Raw genomic sequence first — 18,220 nt, 5'->3', positions numbered from 1 at the left:
GGCAAAAAAACAAAACAGAAAACAACCCACTGATGGGATTGCAAATTCATAGCATATACAAATATATTGTGTTGTGCAAGTACTTTTACGACCAATCAACCCTCAATCCACTACCATAGTGTGTGTGTGTGTGTGTAAAATATATATATATATATATATATATATATATATATATATATATATATATAGAACGCAATGAAAGAAGCGGCACTTGGAATCTTTTAAATCAAAAAAGTGACCTTAGTGCATAAAGTGCTTTGATGTAGCACTTTATGCACTAAAGTCACAGTTTTGATCTAAAAGACTCAGAGTGCCGCCTCTTTCATTGCGTTCTGGATATGGGGGTGACACCCTAGTGGAGGGCACCGGAGCAAGCTAGCCCAAGGGGCAGTCCGAGTGCCGGCGCTGTGTGTGTATATATATATATATTTATCTCAAATGTTCAGTTGAATAAAAAAAATTGCCACAAACCAGATATATATATATATTTTTTTTTTGCCAATGACAATGTAATGGTTGTTTGTTGTGCAAGAATATGACACAGTGCAGGCATAAAATTATCCTATTTTCAGATCAAAATGACAGCAAAATCTGAACCACATTATTTTCTCATCCCGTTAAGCATATAGTCATTCTGAAATGAGGTAAAGCACGGTACCAAGTGCAATGCTTATTTGTGCTACATAAACAGCAAAAGAAAAGAAAAAAGCTTTAAAAACACACATATATATGCAGCATTGTTAGGTCTATTCAAAGTACAGTATTGTAAATCTAAGATGGTCAAAAATATACAGTTAACCAAATCACATCTCCAGAATGCTGTTTCGGTCATTAGAATGACCACCAAGGGTGCAATAAAATCCTCGAGTTCCATTTATTTTTTTTACTGAAACTGTGTAAGTATATTTGCATTTTCCATCCTGTCCCCCTGAACAATATTATTGCAATCGTCTGGTGGAGGGTTATACAGATTGAACTTTTAGATGGCAGAGAAAGAGTCAAAATAAGATCTACTCCTAAGTCAAGAGGCATCCACAAAAAAAAAAAAGTAATAATAATAATAAAAAAAAAAAAAAGCAGATTAAGTTTGAAGTGATCAGCTCCACTACTATGCGTCACAGGAATAAAAACACACACACATACACAAAATAGACATAACAAGCACATAAACAGGTTTCTTGAGACTCATCTGGATTTGGCAGAGAGAATGAGAGGTCTGAAGAAATTCTGTTTTACAAATGCTGCATGCAGCAATCCTGATTAATGACCTGTGAGACAATTAAGATTCAAAAAACAATTTGTTTGAGCGTAGCCATCATAAGGTCAGGTATACCCAAACAAAGGTTGGGGCAGTAGGCCACTTTATTACGACGATCATGATAAAAATCGAAGAATGTGCCGATCACATTAATTTAGATTTCTAAAAAGAGGCAGGAAATACACAGGGGGTGCAGATTTTTCAATTAGACTGCTCCTCCGCTACATTAGTCTTCCCAATTATTATACAAGAGGAAGGTTTGCCACCCTTTAGGGTATTTTTGGGGATAACAAATAAAAATGTAAATTTGATTACATTTTGAGGGGGGGAGGGGGATTCAATTAGACGTGAAATGCCATATTTGCTATAAAAACACGATTTTTCTTGTGACCCATGAAAAGCCGCTATTCAGTTGTCTGCAAAAAAATATTGCCAATAATTCTCAATAGGTTTACCGCCCAAATAAAAAAACAAACAAAAAAAAAAATCTCCACCTTCTAAGCAAGTGAAAAGTTGTAAAAAAATATTTTAAAAAAGGTAAAAAATAAGGATTTGGAACACCTGGGACACCCCCTTGATTTACGAATTAGACACATTAATAAGTCTTTAATTATTTCAAAATTGGCCAATAAGGACTTGCCATTTTTTGGGTCAACAAATGCAAAATAATGGAAATTGGAGTACAAGGCATGGGACAGGTATATTGGGGTGCATTATGAGTGGGACAAGTGTTTTTAGGCTTGCAGGAGGGGGTTAGTGATTTTTTGGAAAGTATTTTTAAAGTGGCTGAAAATTACCCAAATATGTACAGTATTTATACCCATTTTTATGTAACACCCCCCACCAATATTTAGTTCGAGCACTTACTTTGTGGAATAACTTTATTTCTATCATTTTTACACTTTAAAAAAAAAATGCATATAACAGCCATTTGACTCAATATAAGTACCCCAAAACGTTTTATTATGACCACTAATAGACTTCTATTCTGTTCTCCTATATTAGTTTGGCTTTTTTGGGGGGTACAGGAAGATTTCCCCATTTTCACCTACACTTTTCTCTGGTTTCACTGGCAAGAATTATCGCACAAATCCCATTTTCGTACATCTGCAATTGAATAGGTCGAACTATGGGAGCACACATACCAGCTTTTTTGCTGCACTTTTTCCTGTGATAGGCGCAAGAGGTTAGAGGGCGGTAAATTACTTTGTTTTCGCGGCTAATTGAACTCCCCCCTTAATGTTCTTATCATTATGGAGGAATGGGGGGGGGGGGGGGGGAACCCTGATCTTCTCTAACATATACAAATAGATGTTTATTTAATAGTTTTTTTTGCTAAAACAATAGTTTCTGAAAAAGTTAATAACTTTTAGGATTACACTCTTGATGTTTTTATTATTGTGGATAATTGCAAACTTAATGTTAGAATGAGTTTATCATTTTTGTTTTGTTTCCCCATAAAGTACATGTACCCCCACCCCACAAGAGAATGAAAAAAAAAAAAAAAATGGTATCCACAAAAAAAAAAAAATAAAGTGAAAAAAAAAAAAAAAAGATTAAAACTAGACTAAACTAAAGGGCTTTTTTTTCTAGTCTGCAGTTTGCCATCTACAGAAAGGATTGCAGCCGACTACTAGCTCTCTCCATATACAGCAGTGGAAAACCTGACATCAGGCTGTGAAAATATTTAAAATATACCCCTTGTCCTTTAATGTAGCAGACTGTGCCTCAGTGATGTCACAGATTGTTACTAATTTCATAGGTTTCATCCTCAGTGTATGAAAAAGCTACACTAATCAAATGGATAACTTTCGATAATTCATCATATTGTAACCGTACTAGCGGTGATCTAATTAATGAGAATAGCCCTGCAACAGGCATATTGTCCTAAACAGAAATGTAATCACAGTATGCATGCTGGGTGTCAAAGGTAACATAACTCCCCTGTGTTAACCAATTAAGCAACATTAATGCACCCAATTTAGATGCACGAGAGACAGCCTATAGAATTATTCACTTCAGCTGGATTTTGGGAATACCCCTCACTTCAAGCAAAGTGGGAAAAATTTGAGCAAACCGCTCATGATTTAATGGTGGCTGAACGAATCCCAAGTATCATTTTTCCTTTGACTTTTGAAGGAAACAGGTAAATTAAAGAGGTAATATAGTTACAGTGCAAATAAAAAAAATACGCATTTCAAGCATAATACAATAAACATAGCACCGAGACAAAAAGGTAAAATATAAAAGCATGCAGAGGTGAGGAGGGAAGGGAGTACATGGGGAAGGGGGGGGGGGGGGGGGGGGGTGAGAAGCGTAAATGAGGTATTCAAGTGAAGACGGTCTACATAAACTAACTACAGAAACTTAGGCTAAGCCCATCCCAACACTAAGAAAAAACCCCCATAAAGATAAACACACTATAGCTAACGTCCCCCTTCCAACAAAGACAAAAAATCATTGATTAACCAAATCACAGATAAGAGCAGTCTCATTCGCATCCATTTTTCTTTTTTTTTTAATAAACAAATCCTGGAATCATTTGTTTGTAAAACTGATGTGCAGCCACACAAAGTGGTGACAAGTGGATAGTAGCCCTCCGTTCGGTCACTGATTAATCATTCTGCAGCATATATTACATTTGATATGTTTAAAGGTTACTTTGTGAAACCGGAACACTCCAAAACTTCCCAGCAGTCGTCTGCAAACTTCACACGTTTCGGGGGAATTCCTTTCAAGTGGATATTTCTTTTTCTTTCTTTTTTTTCTACTCTTTTGTTTAGAATGCACCAACAACTTTCCATCACAAAGACAAATAGTCCTAAACGTAAAATAATTTAAGTCACAGCCTTACGAACATATTGAAAATCGACAAGATTTACCGCATGCACAATGAATCCAGACATGGTCAGACCTGTTCGAATTACCAAAAGGAGTGATATTCTTCTCTATAAGGCAGTAGCATTCAGTCATCAAGGAATTGTGAAGGGGAAAAAAATATTTCTTTCTATCCATCCGATTAGTAACACTCATCCTCTCTTTACACAACACAATAATCACTCGCTCCTTGACACGAAAGTGCCCCTGTAAGTGCAATGGTAATTGTGAATGTCAGATTTTTTTTTTTAGTTTTCGACATTCAGCAAGGACAAAACTGGTAAAACAGTTTACCAATCAGACCAGATTATCCCACACAGCTTATAAAAACAGATCTCTGAAAATGTGAATGAGAATAAAATACTTACATTATATATATATATATATATATATTTTTTTTTTTTTTTTTTTTTTTTTTTTTTTTCATTGACAGGTACATAAACTCTTCAATAGCCCAAATCTGAGCAAAGCCCTACCAAGAATAAAACTACGAAGACAGGATGGAGACGGCTTTCAAGACTTGCTAAATTTCATGGATAAAGCACTCATGTGATCAGACGTAACTGAAGTCAGGGCAGCTGACCCGATTATGTTTGCGTACTCTCGCCCCCATGGCGGAACACCTGCAAGGGTCTAGTCGGGTTCCGGGATCCTATAATGCATGTGTTATTAGTTATCTGCGCCAGGATGAAACATCATTCCGTCTTTAATTGGTTCCTCAACACCATTAGATTCTAGATGTCATAGGTATGTTAAACTCTTGCTGGTTTGAGCTTAGTGCTCAGCACTGCAGCGACGTGTAGATTTCTCAGCTGGTTGCGACCTGAGGCTGATTCGCTTTGAGGCTCCTGAGGGCTCGTCTAGCAGCTGCTGATTTGGCAATTCTGTAACTCCTGCCAACACCTTTGAATTTTCCTTTTCCTACAACTTCCACGGTGACCCGGACCTTACCGTCATAGGTTCTCTCCGCCGGACTGTACGACAATTGTAAAATAAAAATGAGAAAGGAACATGTTTTAAAAAAATTACTCTGCTAAGGAATTATGTTGCATAACTCCAGTAAACGTATTCATGTACAATGTACTCAAATAATTACTGACATTTGAAAGAAGACATCTGCCTGAAATCGCCTGAGAAGATACACAGCAAATTAACACCAAGTAACGTTGCACCTAAATTGTGGTTTTAAGTCCCCAGTTTGAGATATCTGAGCCCCTGACGGCTGAAAGGGAAACCTCAGATACGAGAATATCATGAACAAAGATTTTGGGTGTTATTTAGGTTTGTTAGCAAACCAAAAAAAGCACACTAATAGCCAAACCATTCTGCACTGCAGGTGGGGCAGATGTAACGTGCAGAGAGTTAGATTTGAGTGGGATATATGGTTTCTGTGCAGGGTAAATACTGGCTGCTTTATTTTTACACTGCAATTTAGATTTCACTTTGAACACACCCCACCCAAATATCTCTGCACGTTACATCTGCCCCACCTGTAATGCAACATGGTTTTGCCCATAAAAGGTTTGCTCAACACCTGCACAATGATGCATTTACACTGTGTAATTCCAGAGCACCATTAAAAAGGTACTTTTACACTGGCCCAAGAGTATCGTAAGATACTGCCAATGTTATGCACTTGCACACAAAGATACTCTGCACTGCTGTGAAATAATCTACAGTCTGGATGCACCAACAGTACCTGTTTTGGAAAATCCAGCATCTATCAGCAGTGCTTTACTTAGATTAGAACTAAAGCACTGCACTCTTTTCTCAGACTTCATCATAGCAGCATTTTAGCTGAAGAAGCCTAAAAATAAGAATTTACTTACCGATAATTCTATTTCTCGGAGTCCGTAATGGATGCTGGGGTTCCTGAAAGGACCATGGGGAATAGCGGCTCCGCAGGAGACAGGGCACAAAAAGTAAAGCTTTAGGATCAGGTGGTGTGCACTGGCTCCTCCCCCTATGACCCTCCTCCAAGCCTCAGTTAGGATACTGTGCCCGGACGAGCGTACACAATAAGGAAGGATTTTGAATCCCGGGTAAGACTCATACCAGCCACACCAATCACACTGTACAACCTGTGATCTGAACCCAGTTAACAGTATGATAACAGCGGAGCCTCTGAAAAGATGGCTCACAACAATAATAACCCGATTTTTGTAACTATGTACAAGTATTGCAGATAATCCGCACTTGGGATGGGCGCCCAGCATCCACTACGGACTCCGAGAAATAGAATTACCGGTAAGTAAATTCTTATTTTCTCTATCGTCCTAGTGGATGCTGGGGTTCCTGAAAGGACCATGGGGATTATACCAAAGCTCCCAAACGGGCGGGAGAGTGCGGATGACTCTGCAGCACCGAATGAGAGAACTCCAGGTCCTACTTAGCCAGGGTATCAAATTTGTAGGATTTTACAAACGTGTTTGCCCCTGACTAAATAGCCGCTCGGCAAAGTTGTAAAGCCGAGACCCCTCGGGCAGCCGCCCAAGATGAGCCCACCTTCCTTGTGGAATGGGCATTTACATATTTTGGCTGTGGCAGGCCTGCCACAGAATGTGCAAGCTGAATTGTATTACACATCCAACTAGCAATAGTCTGCTTAGAAGCAAGAGCACCCAGTTTGTTGGGTGCATACAGGATAACAGCAAGTCAGTTTTCCTGACTCCAGCCGTCCTGGAACCTATATTTTCAGGGCCCTGACAACATCTAGCAACTTGGAGTCCTCCAAGTCCTTAGTAGGCGCAAGGCACCACAATAAGCTGGTTCAGGTGAAACACTGACACCACCTTAGGGAGAGAACTGGGGACGAGTCCGCAGCTCTGCCCTGTCCGAATGGACAAACAGATATGGGCTTTTTTGAGAAAAAAACCACCAATTTGACACTCGCCTGGCCCAGGCCAGGGCCAAGAGCATGGTCACTTTTCATGTGAGATGCTTCAAATCCACAGATTTGACTTGTTTTAAACCAATGTGATTTGAGGAATCCCAGAACTACGTTGAGATCCCACAGTGCCACTGGAGGCACAAAAGGGGGTTGTATACGCAATACTCCCTTGACAAACTTCTGGACTTCAGGAACTGAAGCCAATTCTTTCTGGAAGAAAATCGACAGGGCCGAAATTTGAACCTTAATGGACCCCAATTTGAGGCCCATAGACACTCCTGTTTGCAGGAAATGCAGGAATCGACCGAGTTGAAATTTCTTCGTGGGGCCTTCCTGGCCTCACACCACGCAACATATTTTCGCCCCATGTGGTGATAATGTTGTGCGGTCACCTCCTTCCTGGCTTTGACCAGGGTAGGAATGACCTCTTCCGGAATGCCTTTTTCCCTTAGGATCCGGCGTTCCACCGCCATGCCGTCAAACGCAGCTGCGGTAAGTCTTGGAACAGACATGGTACTTGCTGAAGCAAGTCCCTTCTTAGCGGCAGAGGCCATAAGTCCTCTGTGAGCATCTCTTGAAGTTCCGGGTACCAAGTCCTTCTTGGCCAATCCGGAGCCATGAGTATAGTTCTTACTCCACTACGTCTTATAGTTCTTAGTACCTTAGGTATGAGAAGCAGAGGAGGGAACACATACACCGACTGGTACACCCACGGTGTTACCAGAACGTCCACAGCTATTGCCTGAGGGTCTCTTGACCTGGCGCAATACCTGTCCCGTTTTTTGTTCAGACGGGACGCCATCATGTCCACCTTTGGTATTTCCCAACGGTTCACAATCATGTGGAAAAACTTCCCGATGAAGTTTCCACTCTCCCGGGTGGAGGTCGTGCCTGCTGAGGAAGTCTGCTTCCCAGTTTCCATTCCCGGAATGAAACACTGCTGACAGTGCTATCACATGATTTTCCGCCCAGCGAAAAGTCCTTGCAGTTTTTGCCATTGCCCTCCTGCTTCTTGTGCCGCCCTGTCTGTTTACGTGGGCGACTGCCGTGATGTTTTTCCCACTGGATCAATACCGGCTGACCTTGAAGCAGAGGTCTTGCTAAGCTTAGAGCATTATAAAATTACCCTTAGCTCCAGTATATTTATGTGGAGAAAAATCTCCAGACTTGATCACACTCCCTGGAAATTTTTTCCTTGTGTGACTGCTCCCCAGCCTCTTGGGCTGGCCTCCGTGGTCACCAGCATCCAATCCTGAATGCCGAATCTGCGGCCCTCTAGAAGATGAGCACTCTGTAACCACCACAGGAGAGACACCCTTGTCCTTGGATATAGGGTTATCCGCTGATGCATCTGAAGATGCGATCCGGACCATTTGTCCAGCAGATCCCACTGAAAAGTTCTTGCGTGAAATCTGCCGAATGGAATTGCTTCGTAGGAAGCCTCTTTTCCTGGTTTTAGGAGGTTCCTGACTAGCTCGGATAACTCCCTGGCTTTCTCTTCCGGGAGAAACACCTTTTTCTGGACTGTGTCCAGAATCATCCCTAGGCACAGCAGACGTGTCGTCGGGAACAGCTGCGATTTTGGAATATTTAGAATCCACCCGTGCTGTTGTAGCAGTATCCGAGATAGTGCTACTCCGACCTCCAACTGTTCCCTGGACTTTGCCCTTATCAGGAGATCGTCCAAGTAAGGGATAATTAAGACGCCTTTTCTTTGAAGAAGAATCATCATTTCGGCCATTACCTTGGTAAAGACCCGGGGTGCCGTGGACAATCCAAACGGCAGCGTCTGAAACTGATAGTGACAGTTCTGTACCACGAACCTGAAGTACCCTTAGTGAGAAGGGCAAATTTGGGACATGGAGGTAAGCATCCCTGATGTCCCGGGACACTATATAGTCCCCTTCTTCCTGGTTTGTTATCACTGCTCTGAGTGACTCCATCTTGATTTGAACCTTTGTAAGTGTTCAAATTTTTTTAGATTTAGAATAGGTCTCACCTAGCCTTCTGGCTTCAGTACCACAATATAGTGTGGAATAATACCCCTTTCCTTGTTGTAGGAGGGGTAATTTGATTATCACCTGCTGGGAATACAGCTTGTGAATTGTTTCCCATACTGCCTCCTTGTCGGAGGGAGACCTTGGTAAAGCAGACTTCAGGAGCCTGCGAGGGGGAAACGTCTCGACATTCCAATCTGTACCCCTGGGATACTACTTGTAGGATCCAGGGGTCCTGTACGGTCCCAGCGTCATGCTGAGAGCTTGGCAGAAGCGGTGGAAGGCTTCTGTTCCTGGGAATGGGCTGCCTGCTGCAGTCTTCTTCCCTTTCCTCTATCCCTGGGCAGATATGACTCTTATAGGGACGAAAGGACTGAGGCTGAAAAGACGGTGTCTTTTTCTGCAGAGATGTGACTTAGGGTAAAAACGGTGGATTTTCCAGCAGTTGCCGTGGCCACCAGGTCCGATGGACCGACCCCAAATAACTCCTCTTCCTTTATACGGCAATACACCTTTGTGCCGTTTGGAATCTGCATCACCTGACCACTGTCGTGTCCATAAACATCTTGTGGCAGATATGGACATCGCACTTACTCTTGATGCCAGAGTGCAAATATCCTTCTGTGCATCTCGTATATATAGAAATGCATCCTTTAAATGCTCTATAGTCAATAAAATACTGTCCCTGTCAAGGGTATCAATATTTTTAGTCAGGGAATCCGACCAAGCCACCCCAGCTCTGCACATCCAGGCTGAGGCGATCGCTGGTCGCAGTAGAACACCAGTATGTGTGTATATACTTTTTATGATATTTTCCAGCCTCCTGTCAGCTGGCTCCTTGAGGACGGCCCTATCTATAGACGGTACCGCCACTTGTTTTGATAAGCGTGTGAGCGCCTTATCCACCCTAAGGGGTGTTTCCCAACGCGCCCTAACTTCTGGCGGGAAAGGGTATACCGCCAATAATTTTCTATCGGGGGGAACCCACGCATCATCACACACTTCCTTTAATTTATCTGATTCAGGAAAAACTACAGGTAGTTTTTTCACATCCCACATAATACCCTCTTTTGTGGTACTTGTAGTATCAGAAATATGTAACACCTCCTTCATTGCCCTTAACATGTAACGTGTGGCCCTAAAGGGAAATACGTTTGTTTCTTCACCGTCGACACTGAAATCAGTGTCCGTGTCTGTGTCTGTCGACCGACTGAGGTAAAAGGACGTTTTAACGCCCCTGACGGTGTTTGAGACGCCTGGACAGGTACTAATTTGTTTGCCAGCCGTCTCATGTCGCCAACCGACCTTGCAGCGTGTTGACATTATCACGTAATTCCATAAATAAGCCATCCATTCCGGTGTCGACTCCCTAGAGAGTGACATCACCATTACAGGCAATTTGCTCCGCCTCCTCACCAACATCGTCCTCATACATGTCGACACACACGTACCGACATATAGCACACACACACAGGGAATGCTCTGATAGAGGACAGGACCCCACTAGCCCCTTGGGGAGACAGAGGGAGAGTTTGCCAGCACACACCAAAGCGCTATATTTTACAGGGATAGCCTTATAATAAGTGCTCCCTTATAGCTGCTTTTATAAAATCACAATTTCGCCAAATTTTGCCCCCCCTCTCTTGATTTAACCCTGTTTCTGTAGTGCAGTGCAGGGGAGAGCCTGGGAGCCTTCCTGACCAGCGGAACTGTGTGAGGAAATGGCGCTGTGTGCTGAGGAGATAGGCCCCGCCCCCTTTTCGGCGGGCTCGTCTCCCGCTTAAAAATGGATTCTGGCAGGGGTTAAATATCTCCATATAGCCCCGGAGGCTATATGTGAGGTATTTTTTGCCAAAAAAAGGATTTTCATTGCTGCCCAGGGCGCCCCCCCCCAGCGCCCTGCACCCTCAGTGACTGCCGTGTGAAGTGTGCTGAGAGCAATGGCGCACAGCTGCAGTGCTGTGCGCTACCTTAAGAAGACTGAGGAGTCTTCTGCCGCCGATTCTGGACCTTCTTCTCTTTTCAGCATCTGCAAGGGGGCCGGCGGCGAGGCTCCGGTGACCATCCAGGCTGTACCTGTGATCGTCCCTCTGGAGCTAATGTCCAGTAGCCAAAGAAGCCAATCCATCCTGCACGCAGGTGAGTTCACTTCTTCTCCCCTAAGTCCCTCGATGCAGTGATCCTGTTGCCAGCAGGACTCACTGTAAAATAAAAAACCTAAGCTAAACTTTTCTAAGCAGCTCTTTAGGAGAGCCACCTAGATTGCACCCTTCTCGGCCGGGCACAAAAACCTAACTGGGGCTTGGAGGAGGGTCATAGGGGGAGGAGCCAGTGCACACCACCTGATCCTAAAGCTTTACTTTTTGTGCCCTGTCTCCTGCGGAGCCGCTATTCCCCATGGTCCTTTCAGGAACCCCAGCATCCACTAGGACGATAGAGAAATAATGTTTCTTGATACCTCGCATAGAGAAAATTACAGAGAAATCACTAACTTCGCCTTTTTGTTTCTCTGTGAAAAGTCCTGTGGCCACCGTAGGTTTCGGTGGAGGCTGCGCACAGATGATATCTATAAAGTTGGGAGAAGCTAATCTTCTTTCAAAAACATAACACCATCTCTGGATGGCATTATGTCTGCCGGCATTGCAGAAAAGCAGACCATCTCCCGGAGTGTAGGGATATTACGGGACCTGTTCTGAGTGAGCAAGAGTAGGTTATGTGCACTGCACTCAGATGGTAACCTCACGGCCCTTTTCTCCTGGCCGGGGCAGGGCCTTTTTGCATGGACTGTCCCGGCAGGTGGGTTCATATAAATATGGAATAAAACTAATGTCGAGAAACAATGACAATTTTCAGCTGTTAAAAGCAGACTACGAATTAGAGGCCTAAGATACCTAAATATTGATTCATTTCACATGTATAAGTAAATAGCCTCTTCATACCAACACCACGTGAAGTTTTTTTTGTCAATGGGCTAGAAACAAAAACCCAGTGCCCTCACTTATGTACAGGTCCTGGCTCACCTGAATTTAGCAGTCTCCGGCTCCATTTCCAATAATTCTCGCACAGGGGAACGGGGAACATTAGCCGAAAACTTTTCTGTAATGGAAAGCAGAAGGTTTTATTTAAACAGTCAACGATCAGCAGCTAAATGCCTCTTCAGGCAAACATTACAGGATGAGTTTATTTTCTGACTGTTCTGCTGGAGGTCCAGAGCCTGAGACTTCCATTTTTAGGGGAAAAGTATTCATACACATTTTTTTATTTTTTTATTTTTTATGATTTAGCCACATACTGAATTTTTAGCAAAAGATGACAAATATCACATTAAAACGCAATTTGAGTATTAAAATTATAGCTTTTATTTTTATAGATTAAGGCACTGATGGTGCTTATAGCTGAGCGAGAGAGTGAGTTATGGTAGACTTACCATTGTTAACTCTTTCTGCGAAGTACATTGGGTACCACAGAGAAACATTGGGGTGTAGAGTGGATCTTGATCCAGAAACACCAACAGGCAAAGTTTTAGCTGTCCCAGGATTCATACGGGCCTCCTCTATAACTCTGCCTCCAGGCACTGTTAGCTTAGTTTTGTTAACCAGTCCAATGCAGGAAGCAGGCAAGAGAGAAGGCAGATGTTAATCACATAAGAACACAATCTCACAACAGGAGAAGGTGCCAGTGGCTACCATACAAACACAAAGAAGCTAAGTGGGTCAGGGTGGGCGCCCTGTGGAACCCAATGAACTTCGCAGAAAGAGTTAACAATGGTAAGTCTACCATAACTCTCCTTTTCTACAGCAGGGTACATTGATTTCCACAGGGAAACATCGGGGATGTCCTAAAGCAGCTCCTCAAGGGAGGGGATACGCTTTAGCGAATGTGAGAATCCGGCGTCCAAAGGAAGCATCCTGGGAGGCGAAGGTATCAAAGGCATAGAACCTAAGAAACGTGTTCACAGAGGACCACGTAGCCGCCTTGCACAATCGTTCTGCGGACGCGACGCCTAAGAAGGTCCAACAGACCGGGTAGAATGGGCCTTAATTGCAGCAGGAGCTGGGAGACCAGACTGCACACAAGCATGTGCAATCGCCATTCTAATCCATCTGGCCAAGGTTTGCTTATTCACAGGCCAGCCACGTTTGTGGAATCCAAACAGGACAAATAGGGCCTTTGACCGTCTAATAGAGGCAGTCCTGTCCATGGAGACACTGAGAGCCCTTACCACATCTAAAGACTGTTCTTGAGCCAACAGGTCCGGAGAGATAAAGACCGGGACCACAATCTCTTGGTTCAGGTGAAAAGATTACACCACCTTAGGTAAGTAACCGGGCCTAAGTTCGGAGAACGTCCCTGTCACGGTGGAAAATCAGAAAGGGCAGACGACAGGACAAAGCGTTTAAGTCCGAGACCCTTCTTGCAGAGGCAATAGCCAGCAAGAACAGGACCTTGGCCGTGAGTCAGTTGAGGTCCACTGATTCAACAGGTTCAAATGGAGACTCCTGAAGAGCTTTTAATACAATAGACAGGTCCCATGGAACACTGGGCGGACTTCTCAGTCAGGCGCCATCTTTTTTGTCGCAATGGATTGCACCTGAATGTGGAGGGGGCAACAGTGCTGTGGGGATGGACGGTTAGAAGGTTGGAGGAGATTTTGAACCAGGTGTCTGGGGGGAGGGTTTAGTTAGAAACTACGGGTCAAGTTGTGAGAATAGTAAGGATGGAGGTATTGAGCTGAATGGAACCAATGACCTCAGCGCTGTGGTCATTGGGGGGGTATGGGAGCTCTAAGGGACATTGACTGGGAAATGTTTAAAGGCAAGAATACTGCAGAGAAATGGGATGTGTTAAAAATGTTGCTCGCTAGTTATACTCGTAAATTAATTCCCATGGGCAGCAAGCAAAGGAGTAATGACTCCAAACCAATGTGCCTTAATAAAAAGATTACGGAACTAATGGCCAAAAGAGGCGAGCTTTCAAAAAGTACAAAATCGGACGGGAAGGCGGAGTCATTCCAGTACTACAAGGATTGTATCAAAATATGCAAAAAATAGGATTTTGAATACCTACCGGTAAATCCTTTTCTCGTAGCCCATAAGGGATATTGGGGACAGAAGTAGTACGATGGGGTATAGACGGGTCCAAAGGAGCCAGTACACTTTACATTTCTTCCACTGGGTGTGCTGGCTCCTCCCTCTGTCTCCTCCTACAGCCCAATTATAGGTAAAACAGTGCCCGAAGGAGAATGACATACTTGAGAGAAGGAACATAACAACAACAGGTGTGGTGAGATTTGAAAACCAGCATACCAATACATAACTTAGCCAGTAAAATCTGGCAACATTAACAGCAACAGCTGAACAGGAACACATAACACAGAACCTGCAGAAAGTCACCGCACAGAGGCAGGCGCCCAATATCCCTTATGGACCATGAGAAAAGGATTTACCGATAGGTATTCAAAATCCTATTTTCTCTAGCATCCATGGGGATGTCCCAAAGCTTCCAGAACGGATGGGAACGTGCAGACACAAAGCAGCAGCGCCTGCCCAAACTGAGTATCCTCTTTGGCCAGGGTATCAAACTCGCAGAACTTCACAAAGGTGTTCGTCCCCGACCAGGTAGCAGGCTCAGCATAGTTGCAGGGCCGAGACTTCAAGGGCAGCCGCCCAGGAAGGTCCCACCGATCTAGTAGAGTGGGCCTTCAGAGACTGTGGACCTGGTAAGGCTGCCGACGCATAGGCTTGTTGGATAGTAAGCCTAATCCAACGAGCAATGGACTGCTTTGAAGCAGGGCAACCCTTTTTCCGCGCATCACACAGCACGAACAAGGAATCCATCTTTCTGATCCGAGCCGTCCTCTTGACAGATTTTCAAGGCTCGCACTGCATCCAATGCCTCTGGAAGAGCAGAAGTGTCAGAACCGGACGGAATCACAATAGGTTGATACAAGTGAAATGCGGAGACCACCTTCGGCAGGAACTGCTGTCTAGTCCTGAGCTCCGCACGGTTCTCGTAAAAGACCAAGTACGGACTTTTGCACGACAAGGCCCCCAATCCTGAGACACGCCTAGCAGAAGCCAGGGCCAGTAACATCATCGTTTACCATGTGAGGTACTTATCTTCTACAGTAGTTAGAGGTTCAAACCAGGAGGACTGTAGAAAGCGTAACACTACATCCAGATCCCAAGGTGCCATAGGCGGCACGAAAGGAGTTTGTATATGAAGCACCCTTGCAAGAAGGTCTGAACTTACGGCAAGAGAGACAACTTCTTTTGAAAGAAGATGGAAAGAGCTGAAATCTGTACCTTAATGAATCCCAGATGCAAGCCTTTATCCACTCCAGCCTGCAGAAAACAGAGGAAGCTTCTTAAGTGGAATTCTGCAGAGGGATATTTGCGTTCCTCGCACCACGAGACATATCTCTGCCAAATATGATGATAGTGTTTTGACGTCACAGGTTTTCTGGCTTGCACCATAGTGGCAATGACCTTTTTGGAAAGCCCGTTGTGAGCTAGGATGTTCCGCTCAACTTCCATGCCGTCAAACGAAGCCGCCATAAGTCTGGGTAGACGAATGGTCTTTGTTGAAGAAGGTCCCTTCTTAGTGGTAGAGGCCAAGGGTCCTCTACGGACAAGTCTAGGAGAGCCGTGTACCATGCTCTTCGGGCCAATACGGGGCAATCAAGATTGCTTCCACTCTTTGATGTCTAATCCGCTTGAGCACCCTTGGGAACAGAGGAATCGGCAGTACAGCCAAGGCGAAGTCAGCGCATCCACTGCGCTCGCCTGAGGATCCCTGGTTCGTGAGCAATAGCAGCGAAGCTTCTTGTTGAGACGAGAGGACATCAAATCGATCTGTGGGCAACCCCACCTGTCGATCAGTTAGAACACCTGAGGGTGTAGTCTCCACTCCGCCGGGTGGAGTCCGCCTCCCAGTTGTCCACTCCCGGAATGAAGATTGCGGACAGCGCTCTTGCATTTCTTTCTACCCAGAGGTGTATTCTTGACATTTCTCGCATGCAGGCCCTGCTTTTTGTTGATTGATGTACGCCATCGCCGTGGCGTTGTCTGACTGTACCTGGATCGCCCGATCCCATAGTAGATGAGACGTCTGAAGCAGAGCATTGTGGATAGCCCGAAGTTCCAGAATGTTGATTGGAAGTAGGGCCTCTTGGGCAGACCACCTGCCCTGGAACTGCGCCGCTTGGGTGAGAGCTCCCCCATCCTCTTAGACTCGCATCCGTCGTGAGGAGGATCCAATCTTGAATCCCGAAGCTTCGGTCTTCCAGGAAATTGGAAGACTGTAGTCGTACTACTTCTGTCCCCAATATCCCTTATGGATGCTAAAGAAATCAGTGTCTAAAATAGAAACCGAAAAGCTAATAGCAAAGAAAAAGTAACTCAAATTTTTTTTAAATACATCAACAGCAAAAGATTAAAGGAGGAGAGTACAGGCCCTTTAAAAGACAAGTTGGGAGTCCTAATCAAAGACGACAATGACATAGCAGAAGAATTAAATACGTTTTTCGCATCTGTATTCACAAGAGAGGACCAAGTGGCGGGATTAACGCATAACCCCAGCAATGATAATGTCCCACTGCTAAATGCTTATTTAAGCGAGGAAGTAGTCTGTGACCAACTAAGAAGAATAAAGATTAATAAATCACCTGGTCCTGACTGAATTCACCCAAGGGTTCTCATGGAGCTACACTCTGTATTAGCAAGTCCTCTACTTTTGATTTTCAATCACTCACTTACATCAGGCATGGTTCCCAAAGACTGGCGTATAGCGGAGGTAGTGACAATATTTAAAAAGGGAAGTAAATCTGTACTGGGTAAATATAGACCAGTAAGTCGTATGGGCCCTACACACTGGCAGATCCGCCGCCGAGCTGCCCGACGGCGGATACGGCCGACCCGGCGGCGGGGAGGGGCAGTGACGGGGGGAGTGAAGTTTCTTCACTCCCCCCGTCACCCTGCTCCATAGCAGTGCAGGAAAATATGGACGAGATCGTCCATATTGGCCTTGCATGCTCAAGCGACAGGGCACCAACGATGAACGAGCACAGGGACGCGCATCGTTCATCGCTGGTGCATCCACACTGAAAGATATGAATGGTATCTCGTTCATTAATGAACGAGATCGTTCATATCTTTGAGTATTATCGCCCAGTGTGTAGGGCCCATTACATCTATAGTGGGGAAAGTACTGGAGGGTATTTTAAAGGGATAGAATACAGGAGTTCCTTGTAGCAAATAAGGTTATTAATAGGTACCAACATGGATTTGTGAAGGATAGATCATGTCAAACTAACTTAATAGGCTTTTAAGAGTGTTATACTCCCATTATATAAATCACTAGTAAGGCCACATCTTGAACACTGTGCACAATTATGGGCACCATACTACAAAAAGGATATCCTGGAAATAGAAAAGGTTCAGAGAGGGGCAACCAAATTGATTACGGGGATGGAGACGCTAGAATACGAGGAAAGGCTTGCTAGGCATGTTTACACTGGGGGAAAAAAAAGAGACTGAGACGATATGGTTAACATTTACAAATATATAAGGGGACAATACACAGAACTAGCGGGGGACTTATTTTTGGTAAGATCAACACAAAGGACACGCGGACACATGCTTAGGTTAGAGGAGAGGAGATTTCGCACACAGAGACGGAAAGGTTTCTTCACAGTAAGGACAATACGTATTTGGAACTCCCTGCCAGAGAGAATAGTAATGGCGGACTCGGTCACTACTTTTAAGAATGGGCTAGATAAGTTCCTAATGGATAAGGATATACAGGGTTATGGTGGGTAAATCTGACACTATAGTTAAAGAAACAAAAATAAATAAAAGGAATAAACATAACGGCTAAACATTCACCACAATTAAAATTAGTTTTAAAAACATGGTTCCGTGATTTGCATAATGCGGTCAGGAACTTTGTGTGGGGTAATAAGAGACCATGCTTCCAACATGCTATTCTTCCCCGTCACAAACACATGGGAGGTCTACAGTTGCCTCACTTCTCACGATGCCATCATTCTGAGTAGAATTATGCAATGGTCTAGGACGACAATTGGTCCTTATAGAGAATGAAACCCTGCTGACATTAATAGCCCAATACCCTTGGCGTTCCAAGGTCCCAGTTATTTCTCATCCTACCATTGGCCCGATGGAATAACCCGAGAACCCT

The 18,220-nt window shown here is 44.1% G+C and overlaps 1 protein-coding gene across 1 annotated transcript in view; it reads right to left on the bottom strand.

Moving 5' to 3' along the window:
* Nucleotides 1-268: 268 nt before the first annotated feature.
* The window catches only part of DICER1 (dicer 1, ribonuclease III), a 222,538-nt gene continuing 204,586 nt past the window's right edge, over nt 269-18,220 (bottom strand). The window contains exons 28-29 of the mRNA XM_063946538.1: nt 12,043-12,118; nt 269-5,109 (exon numbers count right to left, since the gene is read on the bottom strand). Of these exons, the coding sequence (XP_063802608.1) occupies nt 4,944-5,109; nt 12,043-12,118 (242 nt within the window). The 3' untranslated portion in view covers nt 269-4,943. The remainder of the gene's footprint in view (nt 5,110-12,042; nt 12,119-18,220) is intronic.

The sequence above is a fragment of the Pseudophryne corroboree genome, chromosome 12 (assembly GCF_028390025.1).
Source record: "Pseudophryne corroboree isolate aPseCor3 chromosome 12, aPseCor3.hap2, whole genome shotgun sequence".
Lineage (NCBI taxonomy): Eukaryota > Metazoa > Chordata > Amphibia > Anura > Myobatrachidae > Pseudophryne > Pseudophryne corroboree.
The sequence above is the reverse complement of the archived record's forward strand: the minus strand, read 5'-3'. Positions and strand labels throughout refer to the sequence as shown.